At 37.8% G+C, this 18,039-nt stretch overlaps 1 protein-coding gene across 2 annotated transcripts; it reads left to right on the top strand.

The window, feature by feature from the left end:
* Nucleotides 1-170: 170 nt before the first annotated feature.
* Nucleotides 171-5,710, top strand: LOC115917942 (vicilin-like seed storage protein At2g18540). 2 transcript variants are annotated; one of them, XM_011682263.2, is made up of 5 exons: nt 171-467; nt 1,725-1,795; nt 2,116-2,523; nt 3,816-4,169; nt 5,382-5,710. In XM_011682263.2, the coding sequence occupies exons 1-5, from the start codon at nt 441-443 to the stop codon at nt 5,497-5,499; spliced, it is 978 nt and encodes a 325-aa protein (XP_011680565.2). In that variant the 5' UTR covers nt 171-440; the 3' UTR covers nt 5,500-5,710. The 2 variants fall into 2 exon arrangements, with proteins under 2 accessions (XP_011680565.2, XP_030852971.1); XM_030997111.1 differs by lacking the exon at nt 171-467 and adding an exon at nt 495-700.
* The last annotated feature ends 12,329 nt before the right edge of the window (nt 5,711-18,039 follow it).

Here is an 18,039-nt window from a genome sequence, read left to right as displayed (position 1 = left end):
CGTAGCCGCCAAATCTAGCCGCCGTCCGGACGGTGTCCATATACTTAAACATCTCTAAGGCCCGAACTATATGCTTCTCGGTGTATATAGACGCAAATACCAAAAATGCGCTGGTCCATTGCTCTATTGAGGTTATTCGCGGCACCCCTCGCCGCGGTTGTACCTGCAATAGGCAATTTTCGCAAACTCATTGGGGAATTAGAATCTGCGGTTCGTGTGCAAAATCGAGAAGTTACTATAGTAACAGTTGGATGACCGCTGAGGCCCTAAAATCTAGAACGGGTTTTGGCCAAATCTATGTTCGTTCTCAATTGACAACCCAAGTGAATCAGCAGCCAATCAGAGAGCTCGTATAGCTGGCCCGGGAACTTTATTCGTCTAAAATTTCTATCGCAGACAATAACAACACTGAGCTGAGACTAACATTTTGAGATTAAAACATGAATTTCAAAGCAAGTGGATCTTCGGTGAGTTTCTTTTATCGATTGTTGTTTCTTAACTATACTATGGATATAACATGAATCGTTTTAAAATTGGATAATGAATTGTTGAAAGATGATAAAAGCCGTTTTGTGGCTTGGTCGAGACAAGTTGTGCTACTACTTCGTGCGGTAGTCCCGTCTGTACTGTATTGCGCAGGGCATTGCATTGCATTGCTAAGTTGTTGTGCATTAATTGCCAGTTTATCGTCTCTGTCTGAGTGAGTGTTCGCCTAGTCTTGATGGCTATAATATTAATAGCCTCTGATCGTGCAAAATTGCGGGCCTACTCTCCTTGAAATTGTGTCCTGAATTAAACATCCCTGAAAATGTGTTGTTTGCAAATGTTTTCCAGGCTACCCTAGATCTAGGCCTAGGCTAGCCTACTGCCTAGCCCTAGGGCCAGGGCTAGCCTAATAGTAATAAGACTAAAAGTTAGACCCTAACGTTAGGGCTAGGGTTTGTTTTCTTTTACCTCACAATAACTCAACTCAGAGTCAGAGTCAGACAGCTCACTCTCTCTCTCTCTCTCACTCAGTCTCACTCTCATTCTTGAAAGGATGTTTCTATCAAAAGATACAGCCCCTCAAAAACTGCAATATTCATAGCATTTTCAGAATGGACAGAAAAGTGGTTCACGCAGAGTTATAATTTCTGCTCAAAAGCTGCACAGCTAATGCACAGCACGATATGCAAAGCGTGAAGCAAGGGTATTTTCAAACTGTTGTAACAAATGATCCCTTGGGACTAGAGAAAAAATAAGTGCATGGGATTACAGCTGGCCCAACTTATCCCTCGGGGGGGGGGGCGGTTCGTGAAATTGGTAAATCTCCGAGTTACCATGGAAACGATGTTTAAATCGCTGTTTTGAGCAAGATATTTTTAGAATTCCGGGGGTGGCCTCCTATGGGGAATATGGAGAAAAACCTGCCCTTTCATATGACACCACATTTATTGAGTTTCACCTTCAGGATCATTTGTTATAAAGGTTTGAATTTCAAATTTTTCATAAAATCATTGACCAAATCTGCTTGGTCGCGCAATGCATGTAGACCACATAGGGATGTGTGCAATCTCTATGGGAAAGATTTTAGCACACAACATCGGGTGCGCGATCAGACACCCTATTCTTAATCTTACCAGCGCATTCAAAATTATGACTTTGAACTAGATTCTAGACCTAGATAATTGTGGAAATTTTAATGTCAGAATGTTACAAATTACTTTCTCATCTTTTTGTTACAGGAGGTTGGCGAGGTGGTGCCTACCGTGCCAGTGAAAGCAGCAAAGGCAAAGCCCTCAAAATCTGTGAATCGGTATGTTTTCCATTACATGCATCATCTTAAATTATAGCTATAGATCCCTAGGCCTACATGTAAGAACAATATCATTATCATTGAATTTCAAATGTACATGCATGAATGGGTATGTGTTTTCGACTCAATATCCTTTGTACAATCATTTTCCACCTTTTTTGTCAAAAAATGATAACGTCCAAAATATAATGCATTCATGATATGATGTTTTTCATTATTACAAGATAGATACACATGTATAGGTCTAGTACCATTTGTGATGATTTCAGAATTCCATTTTATCTAAATCATTGTTTTGTTTTTCATTTCTTGTACTGCAGCATGTCCTGGGACAACAATAGTGTTAACGCACTAATAGGGGAGGTGACCCTAGCCAACCCCTTCCAGTTTCGTTATAAAACGAGCGATCGGGCCAGAGCATGGCAACAGGTGGCAGAGGGGATGGTCAAAAAGGGATACAAGGTCGACTGCAGGGCGGTGAGGGATAGGATCCACGTGTTAAAGGACAAGGTTAAGGCCAAGAACAATGTAGAGAGGGCAGCAAGTGGCATTGCAGTAGAGGAGACAGAGGAGGAGCTGGGCATTCGAGAGGCCGTTGAAAGGATGATGCAAGAGGAAGAGGATATAGAGTTGGCTCCAAAGGAGAGAGGGGACGAACAGAAGAAGAAGGCGGAAGGAGAAGAGCTGAGGAAGAGGGCCTGCGAGACAATGGGAGAAACAAGGAAGAGGTATTTTTCAGAAGATTTTTCAAATTTAACAAATTCTAGGTGTACTCCCTAACACCCCCTCTGCTCCCCTCTCAACACACATTTGATTTGATTTGATTTGATTTGATTTATTGGTTTCTGCATCTTTTTTCTTTTTTCATCATCATCATCATCATCATCATCATCATGATACGAGGAGAGGTAGATCCTGTAATCCTCGGTCACTTCTTCAGGGTTGGTTATGTTCTAGAGGTTAACTCATTGCACATGCGCAGGTTTAGGACGGTTTTGATCATATCATTAACTTAATTCAAATCGCTCAGACCACCAGTGCTTATCCAGTCTCATCTTGAAGATATCAATGGAGTTTGAGTCAATTATTTCTTGAGGGAGACTATTCCAGTCGGACACCACTCTGTTGCTGAAAAAGCATTTCCTTATGTTTAGACGAGACCTTTCCTTGAAAATCTTTAGAGAGTGTCCTCGGGTTTGAGTATTCAGTGATAAGGTGAAGAAGTGACTTGGGTCCAGCTTTACTAAGCCCTTTAGTATTTTGAAAACTGTAATGGCATCGCCTCTCCGTCTCCTATAGTACAAGGAGTGTAGGTCTAAAATCTTTAGCCTGTCTGTGTAGGGAAGTTCATACATTTTCATGAACATAATATGGTTTGATACAATATTTTAAGTGTATATAATTTTATACAGATAATAAACGAAATTAAACAAATATATTGAATGCATAATTAACATACATTAGATGCAGGAGGGCTACAGAAATAAGCAAAGTAGCTAGACGTGCCCTCAGCCCTCAACTTAGATACAACAATAAAAATATAAATAAAAAAGAGTGTGACTTGCAGAGAAGAAAAGGAAAGAGAAGAGAAGGAGCGTTGGTAATAATACAATAAATCTCATACATCTGCTGATTGAATGCATAAAACCTACACCATTACATTACAAACTAACAAATATAACTCAACATGCATGAAAGGAAAACAAAATTACAAATGACTAAGTAAAAAGCCGTTATCATCGAATTTGTTATTATCTGACCAAAAAATTATTTTGTGTAGTGCCCTCTATACCAAACTCAATTATCCCTTTAATATATTTTTAGTATTATGTAAACCAACATTCGTTAATGTTCTTCATGTACAACATGTAGATTGACTTTAAAACTCCTTTTTCTTTTATGTTTTATATTTCATGTTAGATACCGAGGTGAATGCAGTACCCGCACCACATCATGCAGGCTCTTGAATATCTTACACGCTTGACACTTTTTCTCTTCTTTTTTAAATATTGCATTTTAGACACCAAGACGAAGCCGGCACCAGTACCACTCCAAAAAGGCAGCGCAACAAAGGGCGAGATACTCTTGCTTTTCTAGACAGAAAGATGGAGTTGGAGCAGGAGATGAAGAGGGAGGATTTGGAGAAGAGAAGAGAGGAACAGGAGAGACAGCGAGCTGAAGAGATGGAGAGGAGACGAGAGGAAGAAGAGAGACGGGGAGCTGAAGAAGCAATCCGAGAGCGTCGCTTTGAGCTTATGCAGCAACAGATGCTGCAGCAACAGCAACAAGCTCTTCAGCAACAACAACAACAGCAACAGCATAATCAACAAATGCAAACGATGATGATGGCCCTCATTAAATCTTTAGAAAAGAAGTAAAGAACAATATCTTTTTTTTTCATCATTCATTTCAAGTGAAATATTTTTGAGTGACCAACAGTGAACATTTTACTTTGACATAATTTTTTACCAATCTGTCTTTTCAGCTATACAGTGCGTCCCAGAAAAAACGAAACCGAGAAGTATCGATGTTTTATCATAACCTTATCACAACCATAATTAATGAACGATACATATTTGGAAAGCTTAGAGTCTCCTCTTTCAGTTGATGCTACCCACGTGATGCATATTTCACGCATGAGTGATTAAAAGCAATTTGAAGGAAGGAAACCAAAAAGAGATTTGGCGGGCGGTATCTGAATTTCAAAGAAAAATTCATATTTCAAGAAAGTTGAGTTTCTGCCCTTTCATATGATACCTCAATCAAGAAAAATGAGCCAGGAATACCAAAGTTCTGCTTGTTTAAAGTAGCCCTTACATTTTCATAATTTTAACAAACGAATTCGTTTTCACTGGGTGCCTGTCGTAGCAAAAAGCAGATTTGACAAAAGACTTAACTCCGTTTCGTTGACAATCAGCCATGCATGAAGACTCTCATCTACGGCTGATTGTCAACGAAACGGAGTTAAGTCTTTTTGTCAATTTTGCTTGTTGCTACTGCAGGCAGCCAGTAAAAACGAATTCGTTTAATAAAATTATGGAAATGCAAGCACTACTTTAAACAAACAGAACTTTGTCATTCCTCGCTCATTTTTCCTGATTGAGGTGTCATATGAAAGGGGCAGAAACTCAACTTTCTAGAAATGTGAATTTTTCTTTGAAATTCAGATACCGCCCGCCAAATGTCTTTTTGGTTTCCTTCCTTCAAATTGCTTTTAATCACTCATGCGTGAAATATGCATCACGTGAGTAGCATCACATGAAAGAGGAGACTCTAAGCTTTCCAAATATGTATCATTCATTAATTATAGTTGTGATTAAGTTATGATAGAACATCGATACCTCTCGGTTTCGTTTTTTCTGGGACGCACTGTATAGTCCTATTTTAACGCCTGCAGGACTTCAACTATTGACTTTGGCAGTTTTGCTAAGTCTGTGTGTATTAAGTTATATGGTCTTCCTAAGAGTTACCCATCTGCCATTATGATATGTATATGCCAAAGATACATTGTGTTAACTTGTATATATATGCAATTCAACAACATCTTGCCTTTTTTTATGTGTGCGACTTCCTTTTTCCTCCTTAGTTTCAATGTACTTGGTGCTATCACATCCTTTCAATGGCCTCTCGAATGCCCAGCTCCTCCTCTGTCTCCTCTACTGCAATGCCACTTGCTGCCTTCTCTGCATTGTTCTTGGCCTTAACCTGGTCCTTTAAAATGTGGATCCTGTCCCTCACCGCTCTGCAGTCCACCTTGTATCCCTTCCTTATCATCCCCTCTGCCACCTGTTGCCATGCTCTGGCCCGATCGCTCGTCTTATATCTGAATTGGAAGGGGTTGGCTAGGACCATCTCCCCTATTAATGTGTTGATGCTATTGTTGTCCCAGGACATGCTGCAGTAGAAGAAATGAAATCAAGATATTTCTCCTTGGTCTTTAGTAGGTGACTTTGACCATGTTTACTTGTGTAGTGCATATGTTATGTTTTCACAATGCCAACTTGTGTTAATTTGATGAAGGTGTTGTGGCAAGTATGTCGTTGAACTTGATACGTTTACATGTGTAGCCTTCAGAGTAACTTGTTGACATAGTTTTGTTTAAGTAGCTACGCGAAGAAAATCTCATTTTGGAAATTATGCATCACTAGAGAGCTAGCGGATTATATATCATTATTAGACAAGTTGAGATCCAAGTAAACCAGATCTTACAGAAATCATCTCAGGATCAATACTAATTAATATTATTTTCACAGGTACTTCAAATTCTTCAATAGATCTTTGGTGTATTGTACATGTGTTTTCATAATGTAACTGGTACATGTAAGATGTAACTTATCAGTTGAAAGTTCAGGTTTTCAGCTTATTTCATGTTTGAGTTTGAGTTTGAGTTTGAGTTTGAGTTTGAGTTTATTATTTAGAAATATTCCTTACTTAATATAGAATCTACATGGAAGTCAAATGTGTGTCGACTTCCGTATCAATACCAAACATACAGTAAATGTATCTAACTTTATGGGTAATTTCATTTAAATGAAATAGGTGATATAGGCTAGAGTGGATTCGTGGATTGCACTGTAGTTTTATTATTACTTCATATTTTCTACTCATTGATGTATTCAGTACCAATCGTAACACAGGTTAATAAAGCTAATGGTGCATATTTTGATAACAAATCTTTTACACAAGTTCTATTGAAATAGGTGATACAGGGTGGAATAGATTACTATTAATACAATTAGTAGTTTGTGTCTACTCATTGTTGTTTACCCTTTCTTTATAATGTGATCTTTTTAATGCAGAGTTTGATTATTGAGTACATTAAGTGACACAGGTAAATCATATCAGGCTAATAGTGGAAAGAAAGTGGCATTTTATGTAGTTGTGGTATTTTATTTATTATGTATATATTATGTATATATACTTAAATATATTTATATATATATGTGTGTTCATTTTATTGAGAAATAAAAATTTAAAAGTACTTGATTTTAATTTGTTTTCTTATCACAGGTGTTTGTATGTTTTCAAAAAATCTTAACTTGTTTGAACGCAGGTTGTCGATAAAGAAAATGATCTAAATACAATGTTAGTTGCAGCAGTCCAAACTAATGAAGCTGGACAAATTGAAGGCGAGGAGGGGGTGGGGTCGTCCCACCAAAGGGGGCTTATTTTTCTTTCAAAAATGTTCACGTTTGTACCTTGATCGTGGCATTTATGCTTAATAATTTCAAGAGTATGAGTAATGTGGTACAGTGTGTGTGTCTAATTATGTGTATGTGTTGGGGGAGAGAGAATGGATGACTAGTCTCTGCCCAACCCTTTGGATTTGCAAATGATATGTGCAAACAATATGAATTTTCAAATTAAAGTACCGAATATCTATACCAGAACTGGATAGAAAAAATACACTTACAGAACTGTACATAAATACAGTTACACACTCCACAACACACCACATTCTTTCATCTTTCAGTACTGTTTCTTTCTTCTCTTTTCTCTCCTTTTTTTCTTCTTTCTTTCCTTTCTTTTTCTTTCTTTCTTTTCTTTTCCTTTTCTCTTTTTCTTTTCTTTCCCTTTCCCTCTCCTTTTTTCACTCCCCCTGTTCTTTTTTTGGTAAAAGAAAATGTGTTTTTGTAGCCATTAATATCAGTTTAAATAAATTTATTTTATGATATCAACACTTATAGTTGGTTTATTTTCATAGATGTAAAAATCTAATTAAATGACATACAGACTTTCATAACTTTGGTGGTACCATCTGGCAATACAAGAAATATAGCTTGAATTTAGACTGGTTTATATACAAAAACTGGCACAAAGTGATAAATTCACACACATATGATACATAAAATACAAAGAAAAAACTACTTTTCCCTATTACCTCAAGAACATGTCCATCTGTGTCATAAGATGCTATTGAATGTATTCTACTGGTATTAGACAAATTATTTTTTGAGTTGTTCATCCAACTGACTCCAGCAAAACCTCATTTGAACAAGATCAGATAAGGTTCTGGTTACAAAGTGATTGCTGATCTCATACCTATTTTTCTTTTCTTTCTCCCACCCTGATATAAGAAGGTTTTGTTGTACTCAACAAATCAACATCCAGTGCATATTTTCCATGAACACTGGCAGATAAGATGATCAATTTGCAGTTGTTGCTTGTATTCCTGTATCTGACTGACACAGCAATGACCAATTCACAGCTTGAGTGCTCCACACTGTCTTTTTTTTTATTGTTAGCTCTTTGAGCGATTCAAATCACCACTTAATAGTTTATCCTTTCACAAAAGAATAATTAACTATAACCAGAATAGAAATAAAGTAAAAAAAAACATTAAAAGAATTATTTTGTATTGAACATTTTGTCCATTTTGGTTAATAATTCAAATAAATTATCTTGCTTTAGTCTTTTGAAAAAATCTTTCTTCTCGCTTGAGAATCAATTTGTCATATTTATACATTTTATATTTTCACTTGCCCGATGTGAAATTTTACTTCCTTATAAGCCAACATTAAAATGGTAACAGTGATGCTTGCTTGTCAAATCCTATTGAATAATACTGACTGGACATCAAAGAAAAATATTTGTCACAAACATGGCCAGTGACATGGAACAATTAAATAAAGGTTACAAAGAGGTGATTAGAGTTTATTCAATGTACTGTAAGCAGTACACAGACCTGCACATCATATGCTGAATCATCATTAATGTGGGGGGTCCTATTAAAAGAACAGGTAATTTGAGAATAATGAAAGACTTCTTTCAACATTTCTGGTATTATACAAATAGTGAATGGCCATGAGAGCAACGGTACAAGATTTTATTAAGAGACGCTCTATCCAAAGAGGTGCACCCAAGTTGAATGGAGCATCTCTACGTGCATGTTCTGTAATATTAACATGACTTATTCACATAATTGCGACTTAATCAATTTTTTTTCTATTAACATTACTGTTTACTAGGTTAATGATATATGTTTGTTTTGCAAATGAGTATTATTTTTTTTAACTGTTTTGTATAAACGTTATAAACGATGTAAATATGTTCATGTTTATTCAGGGCCCCATGGAAGACCACTACTTGTTGGTGAATGGGCTACCCTGTCAAAAGATTAGAAATAAATAAATAAATAAATAAATTCATAACAGAAATTGTTTCGATCAAAGTTATTGAAAATACTCGTCCAGTGATGGAGGCTGCAGTTCAAAGTAGGAGGATGTATTGTTACCATAAATACATGTGTGGGCATTTGTCAGAATGGCCGACACCATGTACATCTTTGCACAAGAACTTAGCAGGATCTTTTGACTTTTTTTGAAGTCCGTGTATTTGAAGAAGTTGATTACATCCCCAAAGGACCACTCCACAGTAATTCTGACTTTGGACATAGCTCTGTTGAATGCTGCCTGTTCCGGTGTGATGTTTGCAGTAGGAAATGGGGCCTGCAGCTGGGGTCTGACGGGATAAGCAGGGTCCCCGTAGATGCACAACAAGTTACCCTCTGCATCATGGGATCCGCCTTCAAGCATGGTTAGAAGACCTGACTCCCGTAGAAGGTAGGCGTCATGTCGTCGTCCTTCCACAGGTCCGTAAAGGTTGGCTATCATTCCATTTGGAGAAGTGACGGACTGGTACTTAAGACTATGTACACGCTTGTGGCCATTGTAAGCCACCCGTTGGTGTTCCCCAGGTCGGAATATCGGACGAACGGTCCCATCTATGAACCCCCAACAGTTGTTTAGTGGTGCCCCTTTCTGGTGAATGACATCAGCGTAAATTCTCAGCTGCTGAGGGGCCAACCAATGCTGCTCCAATGTTGTCAGTCTGTGCTTGTGGGCATCAAAGATGAAGTTAGTCACCCAGTTGAAGGCTAAACAGAGCTGGGGCACTGGTCGTCGATAGTCTTTAACTAAATCTCCATATCGGCATGGATAGGCATAGCGTTGCAGACCTAAGCAGAGAGCCTCCAATCCATCCATTCTTGACCTGTTTGGCAAGGTGATTCTGTCTGGAACGCCTAAAGCATGTTTGAGCCGAAATATATCATCCTTTTTGAATCTGTTAAAAAAAACAAGAAATAAATCAGAACATTAATCAGTTTGAATTTAACATTTTTCTTTAGCTTAAGTGTTTGACAAACAGTGGTGCATATTATAGCAAAGGATATCATGCAAAGTGACTTAGCCGATTTGACAAACGTACCCCAAAATTGGCCTCCCTAAACTACTGTCGGGCCGAAGTGTCAGGCCGACCTGACCAGAGTCGACTTGAAAATATATAGGCCTTACTCTGCTGTACGTGTAAATGAAAAGTGTAATAATTTGTAAACTCAACATTTAGACTAGAGTCTACTCTAGATCTAGTCCACTCCAGCAAAGCATAGACTAGAGTCAATGCTAATGCGTATTGACCTCTAGCACTACAATACGTAGAGTCTATAGAGTCTACGTGTTAATAGGCAGCATATGCACACATGAATAGTCAATAGACTCATTATACACAAATGCACACAATCATGCCGATGTGGCTGATGTGGCTGATCGGCGAGTATGACAGTAAATTATTTTGTCTAACATCAGTGAGCTGAACAAAAATTGCATTTTAATACTGCTACTACTGTGCTAGATCTATAGACCTAGACCGAATTGTCTGTCTCTTTCATTCGTTAGCCTAGGATTTAGGAGCCGACCTTACCCAAATCAGAGGCTAACGAACGAGAGAGACAGAAAATTCGGTCTAGATCTAGACCTAGCTATAAATAATGGTGTCATCAAATTCAAATGTCAATTTTGTGTGCAATCAGTTGAGTTTTGTCCTTAGGCCTAGACTCTAACTGTTAGGCTATATTGAAATGTTGAGAATCAATAGCACAACTTTCAATACACAGCCAGGCCAAGATAGTAATGCAGCTATAGATCTAGATCTAGTCTAGTCTAGACCTAGGCCCCATATATTGAATACAAATTTTGAATAAAAATGTTATAGATCTACTAAGTTAGACTCTAGGTCTAACTTAGTATTAATAATTAATAGACAATAGGGTAGTAGGCCCTAGTAACTTTTAGAGTTCTAACCTGAAATAGCTTCTACACTCATCATCGTTGAAATCGTCTAACTCAAAGTGACCACCATCATGTTGGAAGTCAAGGTTGTTAGATGTGTTGATATCCATAAGAAGAATGAACTCTACATCATCTATAACATCGAAAGCGTAGGCTGCCATAACTGCATCTTGCACTCGATGCAAATTCGCCATGTTTGAGGGAGAGCTAGAGCCTAGAGGGATATTCCCAAGCGTGATGACGTCAGCTACTCTGTAATTATACGTCCGCATTCACCGAAGAGCGAAACCGCCTATTGTAACCAGAGCGGTCTGTGTGCGCGGCCGTAAACCTGAGTGCTCTGCTTCCGCGAAGGTTCCTTATGTTGGTGAGCGAAAACTCGCTTGCAATGTCGACCCCGACAGGGCAATAACCGTGGGTGCGCTGCCGTCTGGAACGGGGACATTTTATAGCAAGGCCCCTAAATCAACAAACTCGCCTTTCCAGATTCTATCCCGCAATGCGCGAGGAACAGCTGACCCCAGCACCTCCCGAGGAGTTGCCAACAAGGGAGGGGCATTGATCATAAGCCCCACCTGCTGCGCCTGAGTTTAATGTATCAATACCCGCGCAAACCAACGGCCTAGAATCGTACTCACTTGCGGATGGACCCGGTCCCCGCTGCTCCACTCCGGGGTTCGGCTGCGGTGCCTGGACGAGAGGCTCTGATACGGGCTGGGAAGGCGGAGCTGTTGCAGTTGCAGTTCTCCGTGGACGTGAGGACCCAGTTCGGTCAACAGTTGTCCACCTGGATTGCTGCTTAGCCTTCGGCATTATAATTCCCGACGCGATGATACAATTAACAAAGTTATGTAGCTAATATAAAGTTAACCAGTTATGAACTCCAAATGTACACAATTCAAAATCCCGTCGCCGTATATAATTATTCTGAAGAACCAAGTTGTATTAAAATGTTCCCTTCTGTAAATCCGATGTGGAACCGAAGTATAATAGTTGCCGACTACAATGTTTCCTCAATAAAGTCCAATAAATTAATTTGCCACCGAATAATGTCTATGACCATCCTCTAAAAAATCTGCAAGGTGAATGAGGATTCTCACGCCAACACCGTGAGAACCAATATATCCCGGCTAAAATAATTCCATATATAAATTCGAAACATACATTGCGCACATTCCTTTTATAGATACGCGTACATGAAAGAAGCCGCGCGGCTGACTCAAAGGGTGTCGGCATGTTATTGTTTTCTATCAAGATGCCGCTAAGGGTCATCACAGAAGAGAAGCCGCCGCGAACTCGTGATGTCACTGATGAATGTAAACCATTTATATCGCCCTTCGTTCGATAAAATTTCTTATTGTTCAAAATATGGCTTTCATGGACTTTGTACTTTCAGTGTCTGAAATCATTGCTAATTTAATATTTTGTATGAGTTAACGATTTGCTCTGGTGGCCTTTCAAACTGATGCATCCCCTTTCGTTTTGTTCATATTACAGCTACATGTATTTGCATTGATTTGACTCGTGATCACTGAGCTGCCCTTTCCCAAGACCCCCCCCCCCCCTTTCCACATCCATTGTTTAATATGTTAAAGCATCCGTGTGACAACCACTGAAACATAATACTTTTAAGGTGATAGGCTAAATAATGTAAATTAATATTTATTAATTAATATTCAATTTAATTAAAATGGTTGATTAATAACATTTCGTCGGGGCTAAAGGCCGAATTGTGGTTTTCCATTGTTATATGTTAAAAAATACAAAAATATATACAATCATAATATAGGTAGGCCTACATAAACAATAATATATACAAAAAAGACAAATGCAACTGGGTCTCCTATATTCCTCTGCCCTAAATTAAGTTTAGGAAATGGATTGATATGACATATTGTATCAAGATGAAATCGAATAGGTTATTTCATTTATTTGTATTTAATTATTTATAATCTTTTTCAGGGTAACCCATTCACCAATAAGTAGTGGTCTTCCACGGGGCTCTGAATAAGCATGAAGATATTTACATCAAAAAGCATACCATTTTAACAGAACAGTTAAAATAAAAATCCATAGTACATTTAGAAAGATATGACGGAGCAATAGTAGACGTGGCACAAACGAATACTTGCTTGTAAAATAAACATATATCAATAGCCTAGTACAACTGTAATGCCAATAGGAAAATATTGATGAAGTCGCAATTTTGTGAATAAATCATGTTAATATTACAGAACATGCACGTAGTGTATGTTCGGCTGAGCCATTGACGAATTACAACTTTTTTTTAAATAATCTCTGAATTGACAGAGGAAGCCGTTCTCATCGAATTATCTATCTTATTCCATTCGAATATAGAAGAAACAATTGGGCTACACTTATACCAATCAGCGTGAAATATAGGCACACGTAAACATCCACTGCCTTGTATGATGCTGATGTACATCATTATGATTGATTAAGCCTACCTGAAGGTAAGAATGTGCTAAGATAAGAAGGTGCTTAAGCGGGGTGCTAAGAACAAATTTATATATCATCATAACGCGATTTAACTGAAACCGTTTTTCTAGTGTCATCCATTTAAGACTTGTGAACAAATCAGCCAACGGTGTGTCATATGTCTTGTTCAATATTATTCTTGTGGCCCTCTTTCAATTTGTTTGCAGTTTAGTTGTATGCCGCGGAATGAAATCTGTTCGACCATACAGCAGAGCAGTATTCTAATCGTGGCAACACTAGACTGTTATAAAGTACCTTGAGGATCGTTTAGGCAAACAAACTCTTTGCTAATGTTTTCTGGGTAAGTTCACTTACGTTTTTTTTATTTGTTTAGACCATATCAATTCTTCATCTATCAAAAGTCCTAAGCATTTGGTGAATTGAACTCTTTTGATGAAATGCAATTTTCCTGAGATTAGCACGAGAGCCTATTATCATGACACAAGTTTTCTTTAGTGTTAAGAACGAGACGATTTCCCTTAATCCATACCATGACTTTGTTTAATGAACAGTTAATTTTCTTCCACAACAGTTGCATCATTAGCGCTGACGGTAAGTGTCGTATCGTCAGCATACATAATGATACCTTCAGGAGTACATTCAGGTAGACTGAACATTGTGGCACATCTAATTTGATGGTTGATGAATGCGACTTGGCTCCTTTGAATTGAGTCACTTGTTGTCGATTACCTAAATATGATTTGAACCAATAAATAGTCCTATTACTACAGCCTATACTTGCTAGTTTATATAAAAGTAGTTCATGGTCAACACTATCAAAAGCCTTCCGAAGATCTACGAAGGCAACTCCAGAAATGTCTCTGTTACCAGAATTCAACGACCATTGATTTACAATTATTCCAAGGGCAGTAGCTGTTAAAAGTTTAGGTCTTAAACCAGACTGATTAGGGTGTAATAATTGATTCTCGTCCAAGAATTCACTGAGTTGTTGATGGACGTCCCTTTTTTTAAATAATTTTACTCACGGTGGGTAAAATTGAAATGGGACGGTAATTATTCAAAGAAGAAATATCTCCAGATTTGAATATTGGTACTACCCGAGCCTTGTTCCATTCACGTGGAACAACTCCAGACCTGTAGACAGGGATTTGTTAATGACACCACAAAGAGACTCTGCGATAACATTCTTCGTCGTCTTTAAAAGTGTACAGCTGATGGGATCTTCACCAGTTGCTTTATCTATACTCAGATTATCAATCTGTTTCAAAACAAAATCCTTAGTAATCAAATTTAAATTAAATTGCGAATGAGTTGGACCAAAATCATTGTCCTCGTCTACTCTCAGTAGAGACGTATTGCTCCGCAGGTCCTTCATAGTCTTAGTAGCATTAGAAATGAAAAAGTCATTAAAGGCCTCAGCAATATTTGCATTGTCTGACACATTTGCTCCATCAACGTTTATGGTATTGGGAGAAATAGGTAACGACTTAGGCATAAGGCCTCTCAATCCTCTCCACATTTGCTTACTGTTGTTATGATTTTGTGAAATCTGGTCTGCGTTATAATTATTCTCTTTTTCTTGTTTCTCATGAGATGAATAACTGTATTCTTTAGATATTGCATATTTATTCTTATTTCCAGTCGGGCTAATTCCTATTTCGTCTACAATCCATAAAGTCTAATAATAATTTAATCATAAATATTTTGTCAAATGATTATTAGACCTTATGGATAGTAGACGAAATGGGCATTACACAAACTGGGAATTAGACTAGCTGGTTAGTAAGATAAATGAACAATAGACCAAATGGGTAGTAGACTTTTTGACGATAAGTCAAAATGGACATTAGACCAAACGGATTTAAGCTTAAATGGACATTAGACCAAATGATAAGTAGACAAAATGATAACTATACCATAATGTTCGTTTTTTACTATTTAAAAAAAAAATGAAAATCGGATAGTGACGTCGGATTTTCCCGAAAATTATGTCATTTTTATTTTATGTCCACATCAACACAACGAAAATATCATTCGTATTTACCCATACCAAGTTTTGTAATTTCAAAGTATGTAAACAAATGACTTGTCCCAACTTAAGTTTCATGATAATGTGACATATTAAGGCTTACATTATAAAAAAGGGCCCCAATTCAACAAGTAATAACCTTTCATTCTTGACTTACAAAAAACAACCCAGAAATATCAGATTACCAGGGAAATGAATAATTTAGTTGTTCACTATATGCGACATGGACCGTAATATGACTAAATGTCAAGTACATGAAGTGTGTGGGCGTATGAGTTCGGTGATGGAGGAAATATTAATATAAATAAATTATAAGAATTGATTTGATTTGATTTGATTGATTTATTTCTGTTTGATTTTCTTTTTCTTTTGCATTTTTACAAATATATAACAAACAAATATTGCAAATTTACACAGGACACAGGACAAAACAATATATGTAGAATAAAGTAAGGCTGGGTGTAACTAATCGAGAACATCAAACAGGAGGGTTGACAAAATAAGCAAAGCTTGATAGTATGACTACCCTCAAAAGATACATAATAATACAAATATGGAGGAACAAAATATTGGTAAAAGGGGGAAAAGACAGAAAAAAGAAGAGAAAAGAAAGAGGGGATGCACATCAATATTCACAGACTTATGTGGTAGTTGGATTTCAAATTGATTTTAAATAAGAAAAGAAATGCAAATTTGAATACTGAGTGACCAACTTGGGATACAATAGAATGAGAAGACTCGCGAGGTTCGGACAGTAAGAATGTGAAAGTAAGATCAGCCAGCTGGTCGACCAGATTAAAGCTGTGTGTACGAGTTTGTTGATAACGCCATCTTCGGCGGCTTGCAGCGTGTGTAGGGAATATTATAGAGACAATTATATACCAACCGGCAAGATTAAGCTGGGCGTACGAGTTCGTTGACGCCATCTTCAGCGTCTTGCAGCAACTGTAGGGACTTTTATAGAAATAAAATATTATTAGAACCGGAAAGATTAAGCTAGGCGTACAAAATCGTCGATAACGCCATCTTCGGCGTCTTGCAGCAAGTGTAGAGAATATTAAAGAGATAAAATATAAGAACCGGCCAGATTCTCCAATGTTGGCCGGACGACCAGCAGTCGACCAGCGAAGAACATCTAGACGCACAGAGTTTCCAAGCTAGGTACTCTTGCGACTCGACTACCTTAATTGATACAACTATTGAAGAACCAGACCATGCAGGCAGGGGCGGCGATCCCGGGGGACGGGGGGGGGGGGGGGGATCGTCCCCCCTGAAAAATTGAAAAAGTGAGAAAAAAAGTGTAAAGCAAATACTGACTAAAGACTGTAACAAACTTTTATATTAGGCTCTGGAGGGCCCTAGAGTGCAGCGTTTAGACAAATAAAAATGAAAAAATCTTCTCGCTCTAGAGCTACGCTTCCCCGCATAATATTCTTCGAAGTGTACAGTAAATATGCTAGAAAAGTGAAGTGTGAAAAAGGTATATTGCTTGTTTTTATACTATTCTTTTGCTAATTAAAGTATGTAATTTGTTAATACAACAAATCTTCAAAAACCTGTGAGGGGATAGTCACCTCTATCCCTCTCGTTCTCTTTGCTCCCTCGCCTTGACGTAATGATGAGGGGGGGGGGTTGGGGGCAGTTGCCCCCTAATAAAATTCAAACTTTATTTCTAACTCGATACCAATGATTTATGAATAGCGAACCTCATTTCGTATTATGAATAGCGACCCTCTTCTCCTATTATGAATAACGACCCTCTTCTCTTATTATGAATAGCGACCCTCTTCTCCTATTATGAATACCGAACCTCATTTCGTATTATGAATAGCGACCCTCTTCTCCTATTATGAATAGCGAACCTCGTTTCGTATTATGAATAGCGACCCTCTTCTCCTATTATGAATAACGATCCTCTTCTTCTATTATGAATAGCGACCCTCTTCTCCTATTATGAATATCGAACCTCATTTCGTATTATGAATAGCGACCCTCTTCTCCTATTATGAACAGCGAACCTCATTTCGTATTATGAATAGCGACCCTCTTCTCCTATTATGAATAGTGAACCTCATTTCATATTATGAATAGCGACCCTCTTCTCCTATTATGAATAACGATCCTCTTCTCCTATTATGAATAGCGACCCTCTTCTCCTATTATGAATAGCGAACCTCATTTCGTATTATGAATAGCGACCCTCTTCTCCTATTATGAATAACGACCCTCTTCTCCTATTATGAATAGCGACCCTCTTCTCCTATTATGAATAACGATCCTCTTCTCCTATTATGAATAGCGACCCTCTTCTCCTATTATGAATACCGAACCTCATTTCGTATTATGAATAGCTACCCTCTTCCCCTATTATGAATAGCGAACCTCATTTCGTATTATGAATAGCGACCCTCTTCTCCTGTTATGAATAGCGAACCTCATTTCGTATTATAAATAGCGACCCTCTTCTCCTATTATGAATAGCGAACCTCATTTCGTATTATGAATAGCTACCCTCTTCCCCTATTATGAATAGCGAACCTCATTTCGTATTATGAATAGCGACCCTCTTCTCCTGTTATGAATAGCGAACCTCATTTCGTATTATAAATAGCGACCCTCTTCTCCTATTATGAATAGCGAACCTCATTTCGTATTATGAATAGCGACCCTCTTCTCCTATTATGAAT

This window comes from Strongylocentrotus purpuratus, unplaced genomic scaffold (genome assembly GCF_000002235.5).
Source record: "Strongylocentrotus purpuratus isolate Spur 01 unplaced genomic scaffold, Spur_5.0 spur5_scaffold_4, whole genome shotgun sequence".
NCBI lineage: Eukaryota > Metazoa > Echinodermata > Echinoidea > Camarodonta > Strongylocentrotidae > Strongylocentrotus > Strongylocentrotus purpuratus.
This window is presented reverse-complemented; position numbering and strand designations above follow the sequence as displayed.

Bases quoted from the DNA above. Each gene is read 5' to 3' on its own strand.
- LOC115917942 (XM_011682263.2), top strand. From the start codon at position 441: ATGAATTTCAAAGCAAGTGGATCTTCG. The intron at 1,796-2,115 runs GTATGTTTTCCA...CTTGTACTGCAG, and splicing joins CCCTCAAAATCTGTGAATCG to CATGTCCTGGGACAACAATA. The intron at 4,170-5,381 runs GTAAAGAACAAT...TTTCCTCCTTAG, and splicing joins ATTAAATCTTTAGAAAAGAA to TTTCAATGTACTTGGTGCTA.